Source organism: Ictalurus furcatus, chromosome 27, assembly GCF_023375685.1.
Source record: "Ictalurus furcatus strain D&B chromosome 27, Billie_1.0, whole genome shotgun sequence".
NCBI classification, from domain to species: domain Eukaryota; kingdom Metazoa; phylum Chordata; class Actinopteri; order Siluriformes; family Ictaluridae; genus Ictalurus; species Ictalurus furcatus.
In genome coordinates, this window is record NC_071281.1 from 10145122 (window position 1) to 10162893 (window position 17772).

General features: G+C 38.3%; 1 protein-coding gene across 2 annotated transcripts in view; it reads left to right on the forward strand.

Annotated features, from left to right (window-relative positions):
* LOC128602840 (paired amphipathic helix protein Sin3a-like) overlaps positions 1-16569 on the forward strand; it is a 32851-nt gene extending 16282 nt beyond the window's left edge. The window contains exons 11-21 of one of the 2 annotated variants that reach the window (XM_053616908.1): positions 199-409; positions 1490-1606; positions 1688-1926; positions 2142-2325; positions 3824-4391; positions 4587-4756; positions 5136-5309; positions 6465-6557; positions 6675-6769; positions 8928-9129; positions 11523-16569. In XM_053616908.1, coding sequence (XP_053472883.1) covers positions 199-409; positions 1490-1606; positions 1688-1926; positions 2142-2325; positions 3824-4391; positions 4587-4756; positions 5136-5309; positions 6465-6557; positions 6675-6769; positions 8928-9129; positions 11523-11744 — 2275 coding nt within the window. In that variant the 3' untranslated portion in view covers positions 11745-16569. Of the gene's footprint in view, positions 1-198; positions 410-1489; positions 1607-1687; positions 1927-2141; positions 2326-3823; positions 4392-4586; positions 4757-5135; positions 5310-6464; positions 6558-6674; positions 6770-7811; positions 9130-11522 lie in introns of those variants that run through there. The other variant, XM_053616909.1, reaches the window with a different exon arrangement.
* Positions 16570-17772: the final 1203 nt, after the last annotated feature.

Sequence of the window (17772 nt, forward strand, 5' to 3'; positions counted from 1 at the left end):
TTCAGACTGGTCAGGAAAAATGTCTCTAACATCTGTGCTAAGGGGCCCAAACATGGCTCTTTAGCTGTACAAGGTACTGAGTAATGAGGTGTGATTTATTTATTTATTTATTTATTTATTTATTTATTTAGTATTTTTTGGTAGAATACCTTAGATTCCATTTCTAACTTCATATTTTTCAATAATTATTTCTCTCAGGAAATTCCCAGAGCTGTTTACTTGGTTCAAGAATTTTCTGGGCTACAAAGAGTGTGCCCAAATGGAGAGCTTTCCCAAAGAGCGTGCTACGGAGGGCATTGCTATGGAGATTGATTATTCTTCCTGCAAGAGACTGGGTTTCAGTTACAGAGCTCTGCCTAAGAGCTTCCAGCAGCCCAAATGCACAGGAAGATCTCCACTCTGTAAAGAGGTAAGTGACTGATCTATGGGTTCTTCCATTACAGTGACATGCTTTCTGCAATAGACATTTATTGTTGCGGCCAGAAATGCTTGATTTTGCTGTGGCTTTTTTTTTTTTATTTATCATTTGTAGTTTTTTGTGGAATTTGCAGTTGCATTAAATTGTTTCACAGTGATGATTGTTGGTAAATGAGAGTAAATGTTCGATGCACATGAATCGAAAAGGGATTTAGCCGAATGACACATCACGACGCGTATTGGCACAAATCTGAAGAAAATCTGCTGTGATTTTGAAAAATTGCACGCTCCTCCATATATTGTGGGGTTTGCGTGATTTTGCGCTGATTTCTGTGTGCATAAAATCCTGGAGGGACTGAATACTCATGTTGGCTTGTTGTTAAGGATTTGCATAAAGAAATAATGTGGTTTTGGTGACGATCAGTAACCATACTAGATGAATGAAGTAGGTAACTATATTAGAGTTCGACTGATTGCGGGAACTATCAGGTATCTACAAAAATCCACACCGATAGTTTTTCCCGGTTGCTGGAGCGGCGTAGAAGGGTCCTCTGACATTATACAGCACGAGAGCAGCCTCTAGAGGCAAAATAAAAACTCTCTGACTGTGTGGTGTTCTGTTTTTTTTGTTTTTTGTTTTTTTTTAACACTGGAGTGTTTTGTTGTTGTTGTTGTTGTTGTTGTTTTTATTATTCATTTTGGATGTCGCTAAAAAAATGTTTATTTAAAATATATATATATTTGGAGTGTTACTTTTTGCTTCAGTTTGGATGTATATCTTTTATTTACTTTAATACTTATTAAATATTCACTATATTTTTAATATTTATTTAATTTTAAAAAGTACAGTATGTTTTCATGGTATATTAAGTACTGTTTATTTTTGTAATAAAGTTTAGCCATGTTTTTTTATTTGAGTGTTATGTTTTCATTCAGTAGCAATTATAAATCTGCAGGTGCTGTCCAACTTGGTTATCGATATCTGTAAAATCCACTATCGGTCGATCTCGAAACTGTATCACTAGATAACTAAACTAGATAACGCAGCATTTTAATCAGGTTCATTTTTCAGGTTCTGAATGACACGTGGGTGTCTTTCCCGTCTTGGTCTGAGGACTCCACTTTTGTCAGCTCCAAAAAGACACAGTACGAAGAGCACATATACAGATGTGAGGACGAGCGCTTTGAGGTAAGAGAGCACACAAAACTCGGTTTCATTCTATTTGTTTTATCGAATTACCTTACTTACTATGCGTTTCTTTCTTGGCAGCTCGATGTGGTGATAGAGACAAACCTGGCCACTATCCGTGTTTTGGAGACCGTTCAGAAGAAACTCTCGCGGATGTCAGCAGAAGAACAGGCCAAATTCAGGTTGGACAACACCATGGGAGGCTCCTCGGAGGTCATTCACCGCAAAGCCATTCAGAGGATATATGGGGACAAAGCTGCAGACATCATTGATGGTCTCAAGAGAAACCCTGCAGTCTCTGTACCGATTGTTCTGAAAAGGTAAGCTTGAGGTACACGACTTAAAATAACCAGTCAGATGTAGTACATTTCACAAAAGGTTAAAGTAAAGACGAAAGCATTCCTTAATCTGTCTAACCTGTCCCAAATGTTCTCATAAAAATTACTTTTGACATGCGCAACTTTGATTCAAATAAGTATTTTCTCTTCTTGTTTGAGTTATGTAATGGGCACGGATGCTCTAACTGTGTTTTCAGACTCAAAATGAAAGATGAAGAGTGGCGCGAGGCTCAAAGAGGCTTTAACAAGATCTGGAGGGAACAGAATGAGAAGTATTACCTCAAGTCATTGGACCACCAGGGTATTAACTTCAAACAGAACGACACGAAAGTGTTCCGCTCCAAGACATTGCTCAACGAGATCGAGACTCAGTATGATGAGGTAAGACAAATCCTGTCACTTTTTATAACCTTGTTTTTATTTTATTTTATTATTTCTTTCTTTATTTTTAAGTAAATATATGTGGATAGCTGTACAGTGCAGGATTCTTATGTGCCCTGGAAGATCTGGAAAATCACAAATTAGTTTTCCTGTCTTGGACAGCACCTGGAAAATAAGAAAATGGATGAAATGAATTGGAGGCATTATTGAGGTTAATAAAAATCGTAAGGTTGAACCGTTAAGCCACCAAGAGTGAGTTACAGTACATCTGTACCTGAAAATATTTCGTTTAGTCCTATTTTTCCAGGAGATTCCCACTGAGATAGAATCTGTTTGGCAAATGAGAACCAGTCAAGAGTCTTGCACATTTGAAATTTAGACCAGGTGTGAAATTGTTCTTGTATTATGTTTAATTTTTCTTTAAATTGTACTTGGCTCTTCGGCGAGTGGTTAAGGAAATACATTAGATTAAGTAAGTAATAAAACTTGCTGGTTTGTGCTGTAATGGGAAAATAATCAACGAGAGGCTGATGTGATCCAGCCTCATGTGAGAGGATTTACTGTTATCACCCCAAAGTTTATTATTATTCCACTATTAATTTGCCAACAATTATTATTTTTTTATTTACTAATGAATGACACTTTGTAGTTTTTAACCATTTCTATATATGTGTGTGTGTGTGTTTGTGCGTGTGTATGTAATGTGTATATGTGTTGTGGGATGCCTGTGAGACAACAGACAAAGAAGACTTAAGGCTTAAAACTTACTGGTTGTTAAAAAGTGCTGACACTGGAGACTCCTTCCATAACAGTTAAATAACATTTTATCTGTTTATTATTAAGCTTCGATTCTATGAAGGGTCCACCATAAGTCCTCCTGAATGTGCTGTTATTATTGAAACGATAATGTATCACAAGAAGCACATTAATATAAACCTGTTATTTTCCATAAAGCTGAAGTAATGTCCAAGCCTAGTCACGCTGTTCTAGAAAAAAATAATCAAATCATCCTGAATACTTCAATTCTAATATTTCTGTACAACTCGTGATCAAAATATAATTTAAATAGCGGAAATCTGTGGTTCACTAATCGATAGTTAAAGCTGTATCTTTTTATTTATTCATGGTTAAAATGAGTGGGGACCTTCAGTGGCTGACAGCATTGAGAACTGTATCTTGTGCTAATATGAAAGAAAAAAAAAAAAGACATTATACCGATTCTAAAGAAGATGGCTCATGTCCGGTTATGAAATTTGTGAACAGTTGTCAGTGTTCTCTTAAGCCCTGAAGCATAGGCATGAAATGTGGGCTCCTGAACGGCACAGCAGAAAAGTGTTTGTACTGTTGTCAGGAGATCGTGAGCTCAAAGACAAGTTCGACAAGTGAAGACTGGAGTTAGCACCAAGTTTTACAGATAGAATGCTGAGTCGTTAAGGGATTTTTTTTCCCTCTGGCTAATTTATTAACTTTATTATGTACACTTTACAATTCTGTGCAGCGGCAGGAGGCATCAGATGACAACGGCTCCTCTCCATCGGGCCCTCACATGACTCTGCCTTATGAAGATGGTCAGATCCTGGAAGACGCAGCTGCCCTCATCATCCACCACGTCAAGAGGCAGTCCGGCATCCACAAGGACGACAAGTATAAGATCAAGCAGGTCATCTACCACTTCATCCCTGACATGCTATTCGCCCGGCGCGGCGAGCTGTCTGACGTGGAGGAGGAGGAGGAAGAAGAGGAGCCCGATCCTGATGAAGATGGAGCAAAGAAGCCTAACGGTACAACTCAGCCCAAATCCAAGCTGCTGTTCAGCCACACGACGCCGGCGCAGCAGAAGCTGAGCACTTGCGACGAGGCCTACAACCTCTTCTACGTCAACAACAACTGGTACGTCTTCCTGCGGCTGCACCACATGCTGTGCTCCAGGCTGCTGCGCATCTACAACCAGGCTGAGAAACAGATCGAGGAGGAGACCAGGGAGAGGGAGTGGGAGCGCAATGTGCTAGGGCTCAAGAGAGAGAAGAATGACAGTCCAGCTGTCCAGCTGCGCCTGAGGGAGCCCCGTAAGTCCAGCCTCGTTAGAACCATTATAACATGTGGCCTCAAGCCGGGGTGGACAAATCATGAATTTATTAACTAGCCCATTGGGCAAGTGGACACTCCTGTCCTGCTGTCCAAGCGTGTGTTTTGGTTAATGTTAAAATGAGTGTTGTAGAAATGTTTTATTTTTTTTGTGTGTCCTGTTCACTCTGTTTTAGTGGATATTGACGTCGAGGACTACTACTCCGCCTTTCTGGAGATGGTGCGCAACCTTCTGGATGGCAATATGGAGACCTCTCAGTATGAGGACCAGCTGAGGGAGATGTTCACCATCCACGCCTACATCGCCTTCACCATGGACAAGCTCATACAGAGCATCGTCAGGCAGGTAAGGGACTGAATCTGATTCTATCATTCTTTTAGTAATCTGCACAAGTTGACTATTAATTAACTATTAATTGTCTTCATTAATTTGGCTTGACACAAAAAAAACCTAGAGCTGGATTATTTTGCTTTAAAATTTGCATTGCGGTGCAGTTTTTCTTCTTCATTGAGCTCTTATTCAGCACTATAGAGATCATTCTTCTTATACTATAATGGCAGCAAGTGCACCTAAAAAGCCAAGTGTACCTAATTTATGTCAGTCAGCCTAAAAAAAAAACCCTTATATATAAAATATATATCTGTTATTAAACTGAAACTAAGATTATATCTCACAAAATGCCAGTTGCCCTTAATTTAGTCCTTTTGGTCCCCCCTCTTTTCAGCTCCAGCACATAGTGAGTGACGAGATCTGTGTTCAGGTGACAGATCTTTACCTCACTGAATGTTCCAATAAAGCAACAGGTGGCACCACATCCACTCAGTCATCCAGGACCAGCGCTGAGGCGAGCTACCAGCGGAAAGCCGAACAGCTAATGGCAGAGGAGAATTGCTTCAAGGTATTCTCACTTGAAAGAGATGACATTTTCTTGAACCTGTCACTGACTCGCTCAAGAAAATGGACAGCTCATTCCATTCAGCCATCACACTGTGCTTAATTCAGAAGGGAGACCTTGGATTTAATAAGGATCGCAAGAAGATGAATGTAGAGGATTTTTTTTTTCGGCGGAAGCTGTTCAAGTAAATTTGTTTGACCTTGCAACACGATTTTGTAATTGGGAGTGGATCAGTCGTTAACTCGGGACAAGTAAATTTCATGTCCAGGTATTTTATTTGATTTTATTTTTATTTTATTTTATTTATTTATTTTATTCATAGTTGCTTGGGAGACTAATAGGTTCAACAGCCAGAGGAAGAAAAATCCCTGATCCTTGATGACTTTTGCAAAACAAACACTTTCGTTTTCTAGGTGTTCTAGGGTTGCTCGCTTAGTGGTTAGCATGTTTGCCTCGCACCTCCCTGGGTTGGGTGTTCGAATCCCGCCTCCTCCCTGTGTGTGCAGAGTTTGCATGTTATCCCTGTGCTCTGGGGGTTTCCTCAGAGTACTCCAGTTTCCTTTCCCAGTCTAAAGTCATGCATTTGTAGGCTGATTGGCATTTCCAAATTGTCCGTGGTGTTCGATTCCTGACTCTGCCCGGTGTGTGCAGAGTTTGTATTTTCTTCCCATGCTATGTGTGTTTTCTGGGTACTCTGGTTTTCTCCCCCAGTCTAAATACATATATCCATAGTGTGCGAACATGGTTTAATTTAATTTTGCTTTTTTAGTTTGAAGATGGTTCTTTGTGGCAGTTAAGTTTGCATATTATTTTCGATAATGACACGCATACACTACCGAAAGTTTAGAAACACTCATTCTCTATTTTAATTTTTCCCCACATTTTAGAATAATAGTCATCAAATATCCACCTACGCTGGACTCTTATTGGCTGCTTTTCAGAATATTTTGCTCCAAGTCATCCGTTTAAAATAAATATTTTTTTTGTAAATATAATGTTAGTTTTCTAATGAAGGAAATGAATGTCAGCATGATTATATTTTTGTTTTTCAAACATTTTATGATGCACCTTCAGATCAAAAGGTGTTTAAGATCATGAGAAATATTTCAGGAACGTGTCCACAAACTTTTGACCGGTGGTGTATGTGTTTCACCACAGCTACTGTTCCAGAAGAGCAAGGGGAGTGTACAGCTGGCTGTAGAGCTGCTGGACACGGAGGAGGAGAACTCTGATGAGCCCATGGAGTTTGAGGTACACTGCTTCATAATGGCAATGCTTTGATTATTATTATTTTTAAAATTTTTTTTAATGATTTGCTTGAAATTCGAGAAACTCACACAAACGTTTTCTGCTGCTGATTTCTTGCAGCGTTGGCAGGATTACGTCGAGAGTTACGTGAACGCGGACTCGGCGTCCCCGGAGCTGAGGGAGCAGCTCTCCCAGAAGCCTGTGTTTCTGCCCAGGTGAGGCTCAGCCCTGCTCCATCTCCTGAGCCCTGAGCCCAGCATGGCTCGTTTCCTAAAGTCCACTCAGCCTCATAGATAGATGATTAACATCATCAGTGGTCATTTAAGGTCCAGAGGTTCTGGTTCCACAGAATGTCAAGCGATTCATCATACTCGACGTGTGAACGCCATGCCACTTTTGTTAGCTGGCACATATGTGTTTCGATGGCATTCTGGAATGAGTGCAATGTAGAAATGTTCAGTGCGTGTGTCGTTTGCTTTTTCCATCCAAATAAGGACAAGCTCTTTGTGTTCTGTTTATTTTATGGACATGGGAGTTGTTAGGATGTTCATTTCTGCTGCAGTTCAGTTTGGTGATTTCTGTGCGTTTCCTTCGGTGATTTTTGAGCAGGGAAATCACGAAACTGTCCTGGACTTGGACCATGCAGGATTAGTATATAGTTTATTTATGAATCACACTGTAAGTTTGATATATTGTCTTTAGAGCATTGCTATTTATTTCAGACATTTTTGCTCAACATGAACACGTGTGAGTTTTTTTTAGATGCAAAATATGCTGCATTTAATGATTCAGTTCTGACTGCCTTTGTTACAACTGTGATGATGGAAGTAACTGGAAAAGTGCATATAATTTTAATCTTTGTATTTTCAATGTAAGTATGGAGAACTATTTTTATACCACCATTCTTAACAGACTTATTAGACAGTCATGTTCCTTTGAAGTGCATACATTAGCGAATGAAAAAATTATGTAGTGAGATTACAAAAATGGGCTCCCACTTGAAGTATTTCATTAGATTTTGCATAACCTTTTTAAGAGGCAAAGAGCATACAGATCAGACACATATTATTAGAATATAATATATCAAAAATGACAAATCTATGCCTTATGTTCATGTAATGATTTTCACAGAAATGATGTGAGCAAAATTCCTCAATGTGTTTGCTTTATGTGTTTCCTATAAATGGTTTTAAGGACTTTCTGATTTCAGTCTTTTCTCAGCAAAAAAAAAAAAAAATACTGTGTTACATGTTTCAGAGATGCAGTGCGCTCCCGTTGAAGTGTGTGCTTTTGGTTGGGGTTGTGAGTTTACAGAGGGCTGCTGTGGATAGAAGTCTAACTTGCCATGGTGTGTGACTCCCATACAGCTGTATTTCAGATGGGGGAGCTTGTCAATAAAATGCTGGTCTGAATTGTATCCTCAAATGTGCGTGTATTTCTTTTCCAAAGTTTAAGCACTTGCATGGGAGGATGTTTTTTTGTGGATTGTATATTCATCCGTTATTTTGTGGTTTGGCTTTGCATGTCTCAATATGTGTAATGCCAAAGATGTTTTTTGTTTTTAACTTCTTTTTTATATATATATATATATTAATCATATACAAACTGGCAAATTGTTTTGCCAAAGATTTTGACTTACATGTGGTGATGGTGGTTGTGTTATTTATTTATTATATTTTTTGTTCTGTGCATCTTCTTATGGGTGTGTGATTGGGCAGTTTAGGTTATTTAACCCACATTTCACATTTATGTTGCTTCACAGTTTGCCCTGTATAAAATAATGCAACAACAACTTTAAAAAAAAAAAAAAAAAAAAAAAAGCAAGCAGATTTTTTATGCATGGTCATAATCAAGTTTGAACTGCTGATAATTACATTAAAGTAACTCCTATCGTGGCTTTTTAACTGTCATTTCTTATTTTTATTGAGAATTGGCTAGTGCATCTCAATTTCTGTAAAGTGGAGTCCCGAATACAAAATATTCATGGTTTCAGTCCCCGCTCTCACCTGTAACCTGTTTGGTAAGTACATTTCTAATTTTAGTATTTATTGAAGCGGGGATTTTTTTTTATTTTTTATTTTTGAACTTCTATATTTATTTTCTCATTTTCATAGTCTGAATTCGTACTTGATCAAAATCCGGCTTGCCACGGATATGTGCTTGTTAAAAGGGAATCTCTGACTCAAACGGAGGTGCACTGTAGACTTTGTACATAATCCCGTTTATGATTATGATTCGGTGTTTTCTTTCTCATCACACTGAGAGGCTGAGCCTTGGTGCGTGGGTTACGTGATGTACTGCAATACATGCTGTGACAGACGGCTTTGCAGATAACGTTACACCTTAATGCAATGTTTCCTTTCTCTTTGTCAGAAACCTCAGGCGGGTCAGGAAGTGCCAACGAGGGCAGCACGTCCAGATGAGAGAAGCGAGCGAAGCAGCTAAGAAAACCGCCGATGGTGCAGAGGACCCCAAAATGGAATGCATGTTTAAGCTCAACTCGTACAAGATGGTGTACGTTATTAAGTCAGAGGATTACATGTACAGGCGCACAGCGCTCTCGAGAGCCCATCAGGTATGCAAATGATTGTGACATTTAATTTCAGCGCTCCAGATGCTGAGCTTTATTTGGAGTAAAGCTTCGTTCAAATATTAGGAGTTTAAAAGCCAGGCTTCTGTGGCGATGAAATCTGATCTGTTTTATCACTAGTCTACTGTTATCAGATTACTTTCTTTAGGCACTAAGTGTGTGTGTGTGTGTGTGTTTTCTTGCTACGCTTGCTTCTAGTACCTGTCAGTCTAAATAAACAGGCGCGGCTTCAGATCCCTCCAATTTAACGTGGCATAAAAGCATATATTGAATTTACTTTCTTTCATATCAGACCACGTTATAGGCTACTATGCCGTGTTAAACCCACATCAAATGACCCTGTAAACTCGTTTAACACTATAGCACGTCGTAAGCACATTGAAAGCATTTTTTTTTTTTTTTTACATTGGATCATTGATTACTTATAAAGAGATGTGGGGGGAGAAGATGTATCACTGGGATGTTTTTTTTTTTTTTCTGACCATCTGTTCAGGAGCTGCTTAATTGAAAACGGATTAGGGGTAGAATTAATTATTTACGGCTGATCGCTGCAACTCGTTTATTTTCACAAGCAACGAATTTGTTGTTTCTTTGGATTTTTATTCCTTTGGATTGTTATTAGCCAATTAGTTGGATCGCAAAAATATATCAAATGGCAAAAACTAAACAACAATCAAACATGACGACAAAACAATTGACAGGTGAAGTGAATCATTGCTTATCTCTCTACAAGGGCGCCTGTCAAATGGAGGATATATTAGGCAGCAAATGAACAGTCAGTTCTCAAAGTTGGTGTGTTGGAAGCAGGAAAAATGGGAAAGCGTAAAGTTCTGCGCAACTCTGACGAAGGCCACATTGTGATGGCTAAACGACTGGGTCAGGGCATCTACAAAACGCCAGGTCTTGTGGGGTGTTTTCCGGGTATGCACTGGTTAGTACCTACCACAAGTGTTCTGTTAATTTGATTGGACACATATACTAAGTAGCATAAACTATTTACTAACTAGGCTTAATTAAATAACAGTTCACTAACTACTATAACGTATTACTGACATTCATCTGACACTGTCAGAGCATGCAAATATTAAGTGCAGGTGTAAAATGTAAAAATGTTTTGTTTTTTGTTTTGTTTTTTTGTTTTTTTAAATGTCAGTGTGTCCCCAACAACCGCCATCATATAACGGCTACCAGCCGTGGAGTTTGAAGGCTGTCACATGCTTTCTTTGTGAAGCTCATTCCACATGCATGAGCTCATAGGTCAGTCATGGCTAGTCTCTCTGTGATTGATAGGTGGGAGAGAAAGAGAGCATAATATCCCGCCCATCTAGAGAGCACAGTCTAATTTGTTTTCTTGGACTCCCAGATGGCTCTGTGGCATTGTCGGGATTCAAACTCTCAATTTCAGGGCAATGGAGTGAACACTTATCGTTACCAGACACTTTCATTTCTGGCTACCAAAATCGGCCGTACATCAGCGTTATTCTATCAAATGATGCTTGCATAGAGGTGCCAATGTCTACAGTTTAACTGTAGCATTCACAGCTTTTGTGACCCCTTGATATGGGAGACACCTGTAAGCTACACTTTTCAGCCAAAGTAGTGGTGAGAGCAGACACGAATAAAATTCAACTGATGGAAAAGCCTACTCGCAGCAAAGCTCCTTGTATTTCAGTGTTGATTCATTCATTTCTCTTCTTTTAGACGAATTTGTGCCAGCTTTATGTAGGTGAATTTTGACCTGTGAGATTGTGAACCTCGGTTTTAGGAGCCAGTAGTCTCTGTTCAGTAAAAGCGTGAGGATAGAATATGCAAGTTACCTTTCGGGCTAGAGCCGTCTCGTCCCCTGACCTTCACTGGTGTTTTGTGTCAATGTTTTTGTCCCTTCCTGCTAGGATTTGCTTCACTCTGAGGGGCAAAAAAGGGTGCTAAACTGTACCTTTCCTTGTTTCTGGGGGTGGTACCCTTATCTTTTGTATCTTTTTTAATATGTATCTTTCACCTGGTTATAGTGAACCTTTAAAAATAGGTTTGAGGTACATAATTCCCTTTAAGCTGTAAAGTCACACTCTATGCACCTTTCTAGGTATAAGATACATACTAATGGTACAAAAAGGTGTTTGCTTAAGTATACGACTTAGGGAAAGGTACAGTTTAGTACCCTTTTTGTGTAGAGTTAGCAATGCTGGCACTTCTGATCCTGTAGTTCCCTCTGTGATGAATAAAGTTATCTGTCTGTCTGTTGAAACCTTTTCTGGGTGTAGGAGTTCAAGGTTGTTAAACTGAGGCTGGAGCTGAATTTGTTAGAAAGGAGCAATATTAGTGATTTAAAGTCTGTTATCAAGAGCGTGATAATCATGTGTGTCTATTCCTGTGTCCAGTCCCACCAGCAAGTCAGCACACGTCTGCACCAGCGATTCCAGACCTGGCTAGACGCATGGACGAAAGATCACGTGGCCAATGAGCTGGCCACCGACAATCACAAGTGGCTGATGGGAGAAAGCCAGGAGGGGCTGCGGGCCTGTAAAACGAGCTGTGAACCTTGTATCCTTCACTTCCAGAGCATCAACAGATACCGGGTCACCTACAGCACCACTCCATAACACCCCTCTCTCTGTCCTTGTGTCATTTCAGAGAGCTGGTGCTGGTTTAATATTCTTTTTCTTTTTTTTTTTATTTTACTTTTTAAGAAGAAAGAAAGTTGACTGGAGCAGCACTGAAATTGAATGCTGGTTGCCATGGAGCTCTTTTCAGACTCCTGAATCTTGTCCATTTTTAACTTTTTAAAACTTTTAGATGGGAACTTCTTGGCACATCTTCATGATCTTTCAGTCACCATGGAGAAAAAGTGGCAAAGTCCTGTTCCCCCCCGCCTTTCTTTTTTTAATTTTTTAATTTTTTTTTTTTTTTTGGAGTAATTCCAGACGGTATTCAAAGTCTGAGGCCACTCATAAAGATGTACGATTAATATCACAGGTCAATGTGTACCGTTTTTCATTTCTAATATTGTCTTGTGAAGTTAAGATGTAGATTTTTAGCAATATGCCCCCTTTTTGTTTGGAGTTTTTTTTTTTTTTTTTCTTGGTTCGGTGTTAACCATGCCCTCACAAACACTATTGCGAATTGCAGCCAGACTCGATTTGTGGAATAAATAGGATACCGAATGCACTGATGGTGAACAAAGCTCTATCTTTGTATGAGATCATGCAGCGTGGTCTGACCTGACGACGTGAATTTGTACAAGTCCATGTAATCGGTCTGTGCACTTAAATATTTATACACCCCCGAGGATAATCATGCATTAACGGTTGTCTAAGATACCAGCTTCAAAATATGACAGCAGCCACAGAATATCTGATATTGTAAATACCTTGTATATACGCCAGACTGTTTATATTCAAATGAACATTATAATGTAGTTCACCTTTTAGACTTTATTATCTTAGCAGATGTGACTGATGCTGGTCTGTATATTATAAACAATGACCTTTTTACCAAAGGAAGTTATCGTTAATGTTATTTTTTAATTTCTATTATTCTTTTTTTCTTTTCTTTTTATTTTTTTTTTTTTAAATCTGCCTCATCATCCTTTTGTGGTCGTGACTTGTCTGGACTTTTAAAGAATGTTCTGTATGTAGAATTTATTTTTTTTTCTGATTCATTTGAAGGATTTTTACTCCACCGTATATGGAAATTTGTGATACTGCCCGTGCTAATATAATACTTAGTAGAAATTAGAATCTATTCACAGTTCTTGTCCTGTTTTGCCTCCCTCTTCTAGTCCAAATATGAAAAGTTGTGAAAGTTTCATTTTGTCGCACTTTTCTTGTGCACCATGCGGTGATGACTGCTGAGACTAATGTAAAAGCAAATTAGAAAAGAAGAAAACACAGTGATGGCATGTTTCTATGTTCTCATGTACAGACTTTTGTATTATTCATTATTGTTTTAAAGATTGAAATAAAAAGTTGTAGTTAACAGTAAAATTCACAGGGGAAAAAAAATTCCCGTCTCCTGTCATTAATTATATTCCGTATGATTTTATAGTACATTTATAGTAAATGAGAAATCTGTGATCCTTAACACATTCCGTCACCAATTTCTCACTATAGTGGCTTTGGGTTGTAAAGCTGCTATTAAAGGGTGCGGTATTCCTCTTATAGATGAGCAAGTCTTGTCTTATAATTGCTACCAAGCTGCATTTATCTGAGCTCTCAATTTTAACTATGAAATAATTTCCTGTAAAAACTTAGAATTTACTTGCTGTAATTGTGTATAAACAACAGCAGAGGGAGTATTTGGACAATTTTATCAGGTAGAGTAACAGGTATGTTCAATGTTATTCTGTACCTTTTCAGTGCACATTATTTCATCTATATTTTAAGGCACATACACAGGAGAAGAAGAAGAAAACAACATTGTCATTGTGAAGTCTGAGCTTGTCCTTCATTGACATTCTCAATCATCTAAAGAGTTTATTGTAGGCTGATCGGCATTTCCAATTGTTTGTAATATGTAAATGTGTGCGATTGTGCCCAGCGATGGGTTGGCACGCTGTCCAGGGTGTCCCGCACCTTGTGTGCCAAGTTCCCTGGGTTAAGCTCCAGGATCCTGTAGGATAAGCAGTATTGAAAATAGATGGATATCACACTAATACACAAGTATGCTATTGAATGTACACTTTTCAACCACAGTTTCCAATTCTATTTATTGTCTTCCCTGTAGCTCTAAATCTAGACAGTTCTTATTGAAACAGCTGTTTGAGTAGACCTTGTGACAGAAGCTCCTGCGTCCGTGCCCCAGAATTAAAAGCTGTTTTCCTCCAGCCATCTTGATCCAACATTGAGGTCAACTAGGCCTGCACAGCATTTTTTATACACACCATGGAGCGTAGTTTAATTATGACTGCTTAACTGTATCATGCAGTACACTGGTCTGCATCTTGGTTTATCTGCTCTTTTATAGATGTTTTTCCTTTAATTTGTCAGTGGGAAAAAAAAGGTAGATATGGCTTCATATGTTGGTCCTTTAATTTTTATTGTGCCACAGCACTGTTGAATTCTCAAATACAGTTATGTGAAAAAATAAGTACACCCCATGGGAATGGTTGTTTTTTTTTTTGTTGTTTTTTTTTTTTTTACATATTTGGATGAGCAAACATTTGATCCTCTTTGAAATGGTGCCTATTAATATAGTTGATATACATGAACAAAACCACAAGGAAAATTAATTGTTTCAATCATTTATTCAACAGAAATATCAGTAGATGTGATATTCTTCTGTAAGAATAGTAAGTACACCCTTGGCATCAGAAGCTAGTATTGCCCCCTTTAGCAGAAATAATTCTTGAAGGTGTTTTGCATAATTGACCACTCTTCCATGCAATATTCTTTCAGTTGCATGATGTTTGAGGGTTTTCCTGCATGTACTGCCCATTTCAAATCCTCCCATAACATTTCAGTGGGATTCAAATCTGGGTTTTGACTAGGCCATTCCATAACCCCCCATTTCTTGTTTATGACCCATTCCTTGCTGGATTTGTTAGTGTGCTTAGGATCATTATCCTGTTGAAAGGTCCACTTTTGGTTCAGCTTCAACTTTCAGACAGATGGCCTCACAATATCTTCAAGCACTCTTTGATATGATGCAGAATTCATAGTTGAATCAATGAATGCAAGCTGTCCGGTCCCAGAGGCAGCGAAGCAACCCCAAACCATAACATTTCCACCACCATGCTTCACAGTTGGTATGAGGTACTTCTCCTGAAAAGCTGTCTTTGGTCTGCACCAAACATGCCTACTGTTACTGTGGCCAAACAACTCTATCTTTGATTCGTCTGTCCAGAGCACATAATTCCAAAAGGCCTTGTCTTTGCCTTTATGCTCATTAGCAAACTGTAGTCTTGCAAAGGCATTTTCCTGGCACGCCTCACATGCAGGTCAAATTTGTGCAATCTCTTTCTGACTGTAGAAGCATGTACTTTGACACCAATAGTTGCAAGACTTACTAGCAGATCCTGTGATGAAATGTTGGGGGTCTTGGAGATTTCTTTTTGCATCAGACAGTCTGCTCTCGGGCTGAATTTTCTGGGACAGCTTATTTTTGAACATGACTGTATGATGAAGAAGGTCAGAAGTTGTTGGTTAATTATCTAAATCAGCAGCTCTGACAACATTGCTGGCTGTAAATAAAATCTCAGGTTTATATTAATGTGCTTGTTCTAATACCTTATCATCTCTTGATTGGGACTTGTATGTTTCATATATATTTCTAAGGCATAATAATAAATATAGTTATTAAACCTCTATGGAAGGAGTCTCCTGTGTCAGTGCTTTTCGCCATGGGGAAGTCTTCAGGGAAGAGGAACCCGTGTTTTTTTTCTGGGTTCTTGATAACATGACAAGCTATTTTTTATTCACTAACTTAAAAAAAGATCAAAGAGAGGCTGATGAGGGAATGACTTTACATCTCACAACATTAAATGATGCATGATGTGTCATTCATTAATATATTAAAATCGCAGTTGTTTGCAAATTACTGTGCTGTTAGAAGAACAAAACACTGGAATAATGCTAATATTAGAAAATAATCTACTTCAGGGTGGTAACAGTAATCCCACCATTTTGTTGTTGATTGCTTTCCTATAGCACATGCCACATCATATGTTATTCCTTACTTGAAGAAGTTAAGTTATCTTCTGGTTAATCAGATCGGCCTTAGGGTATAACCAGTAAATTTAGTTATAACACTATAGAGCTTTTCACACTGCACTTAACCCCGGGTTATTGTCTCTCTAAAACATGCTTTTAACCCCGGGTAAAGGAACGTTCCACACTTGTAATTTAGAAGTAGGGTTAGCACCACTTATTACCTGGGGTTATGAAACCCTGCTCTGAAGCACGGTTAGCACCGCTTTTGCCATGTTAACCCCAGGTATGCCAAAAGTGTACAGTGTGAAACAATGCAGTATTAGAATGTTACGGAAGAGCGCGTGCCTCATATCATGTGCTTTGTACAGTCACAGAAACCCCGCTTGTTGTGTAAACAATACTTGCAGCATTGGAGGGGGAAAAAATAATAATAAATGTCAAATGGTGACAGAAAACACATTGTTTTCTTGCCTTTCTGCATCTCAGGAGGCTTTAAACAGCCAAGGAGGATTTACATGGCGACATGTTTTTCTGACAAGCCGTTATTTAAATTGGTCTTGGTTGTATTTATTCAATCACGGTTGTTGACATCACAAATATGCAAATAAGAATGTTAACCCAGGGTTTAGGAATGTACTGTGTGAAACGTCAGATTATGAATAAGCAGGATTAATTGTTAACCCCAGGTAACATATGAGCAGTGTGAAACCAAACAAGATTCCTTTTACCCAGGCTTTAGAATGACCCAGGGTTAACTACTTGTGAAAAGCCCTTATATGTTTTGAAAGAAAGCACTAGAATTATGATAGCAAGAGATATTATAAAGATACATTCATTTGCTGTCTTAGATGCTAAAGGCCTTTTGTAGCTTTAACAGATTTAACAACAAATGGACATGGAAAATGGACATTGGTTGCTGTGAAAAGCTCTGAGATCATTTCACACACCCAGATTATCAGTCCCACATTCGGACTACGTTCCAAAAGACAGTTTACTGTACGTACTCAGCTCAGGCCAGTTTTACGAGTTGTTTCTTACAAACTGGGTGTGGGAATATCATGCCTTTCCACTGTATTCATACCATAGACTATTTGTTCTTAACCTTTGATAATTTTCCCATGCTCAACTGGAAATGTGATGCTCTGGATTTATTTTCATGTTCTTGGACATTTTGTCATTCTACTGAGGATTGTTATTCATCCCTCCTTCGATTTGACTGTTAAACAAAAGGAGTGTTTATAACGGTAATGTTTCTGTTCTCTGCGGTATAAGCAGGAAGGAATGGGAAATGTTATGATAAGATGTTTTTATATTCTTGCTCCAAACAGATGTTTCGAGATGTTAGTGATCGAACAACTGTGTTCAGACAAGATCGAAGACCTGAGGAGTCCAAATCAGTGTCAGATGGAACTGGATACTAACATGTCAGGTGATGTAATTGTAATCAAGAGAATATACCAGCTGTTTCAGCATTTCTCCGAAACGTTCCTGTTCTGGTTATGATCACTGGGCTGTTTAATTAGACATGTATTTATTTTCATTATACACTATTTATTACCTCATCGTCTAGTCCAGTAAGGAATCACGAGGAAGGTATACAATTCACATTGAACTAAGAGTGAACATCAGGTCTCTTCCAAGCTTCTAGGTTTGTTTTTTTTATTCAGTATTAAAATGCAACACTAAGTCTTTATCATATTACAATATGATAAATTCATATATAATAATATCAGTCAGTAAAGTTTCACTATGTAGGACATTGTATACTTCAATGTTTATTTATTTGTTTGCTTATTTATTATTTTTAAATATAATATTATTTATTATATTATATGAGGTTATTTTGTGCTCCTATTTGGGCAGACAAGTTGTTTAATTTTTTATAATTTTTTAATAAATTATTATTATTTTTAATCAATTTGAGTTTCTATTTAAGCTCTTTAATAAAAGCCTGATACTGATGCTCAGATCTACAGAAGGT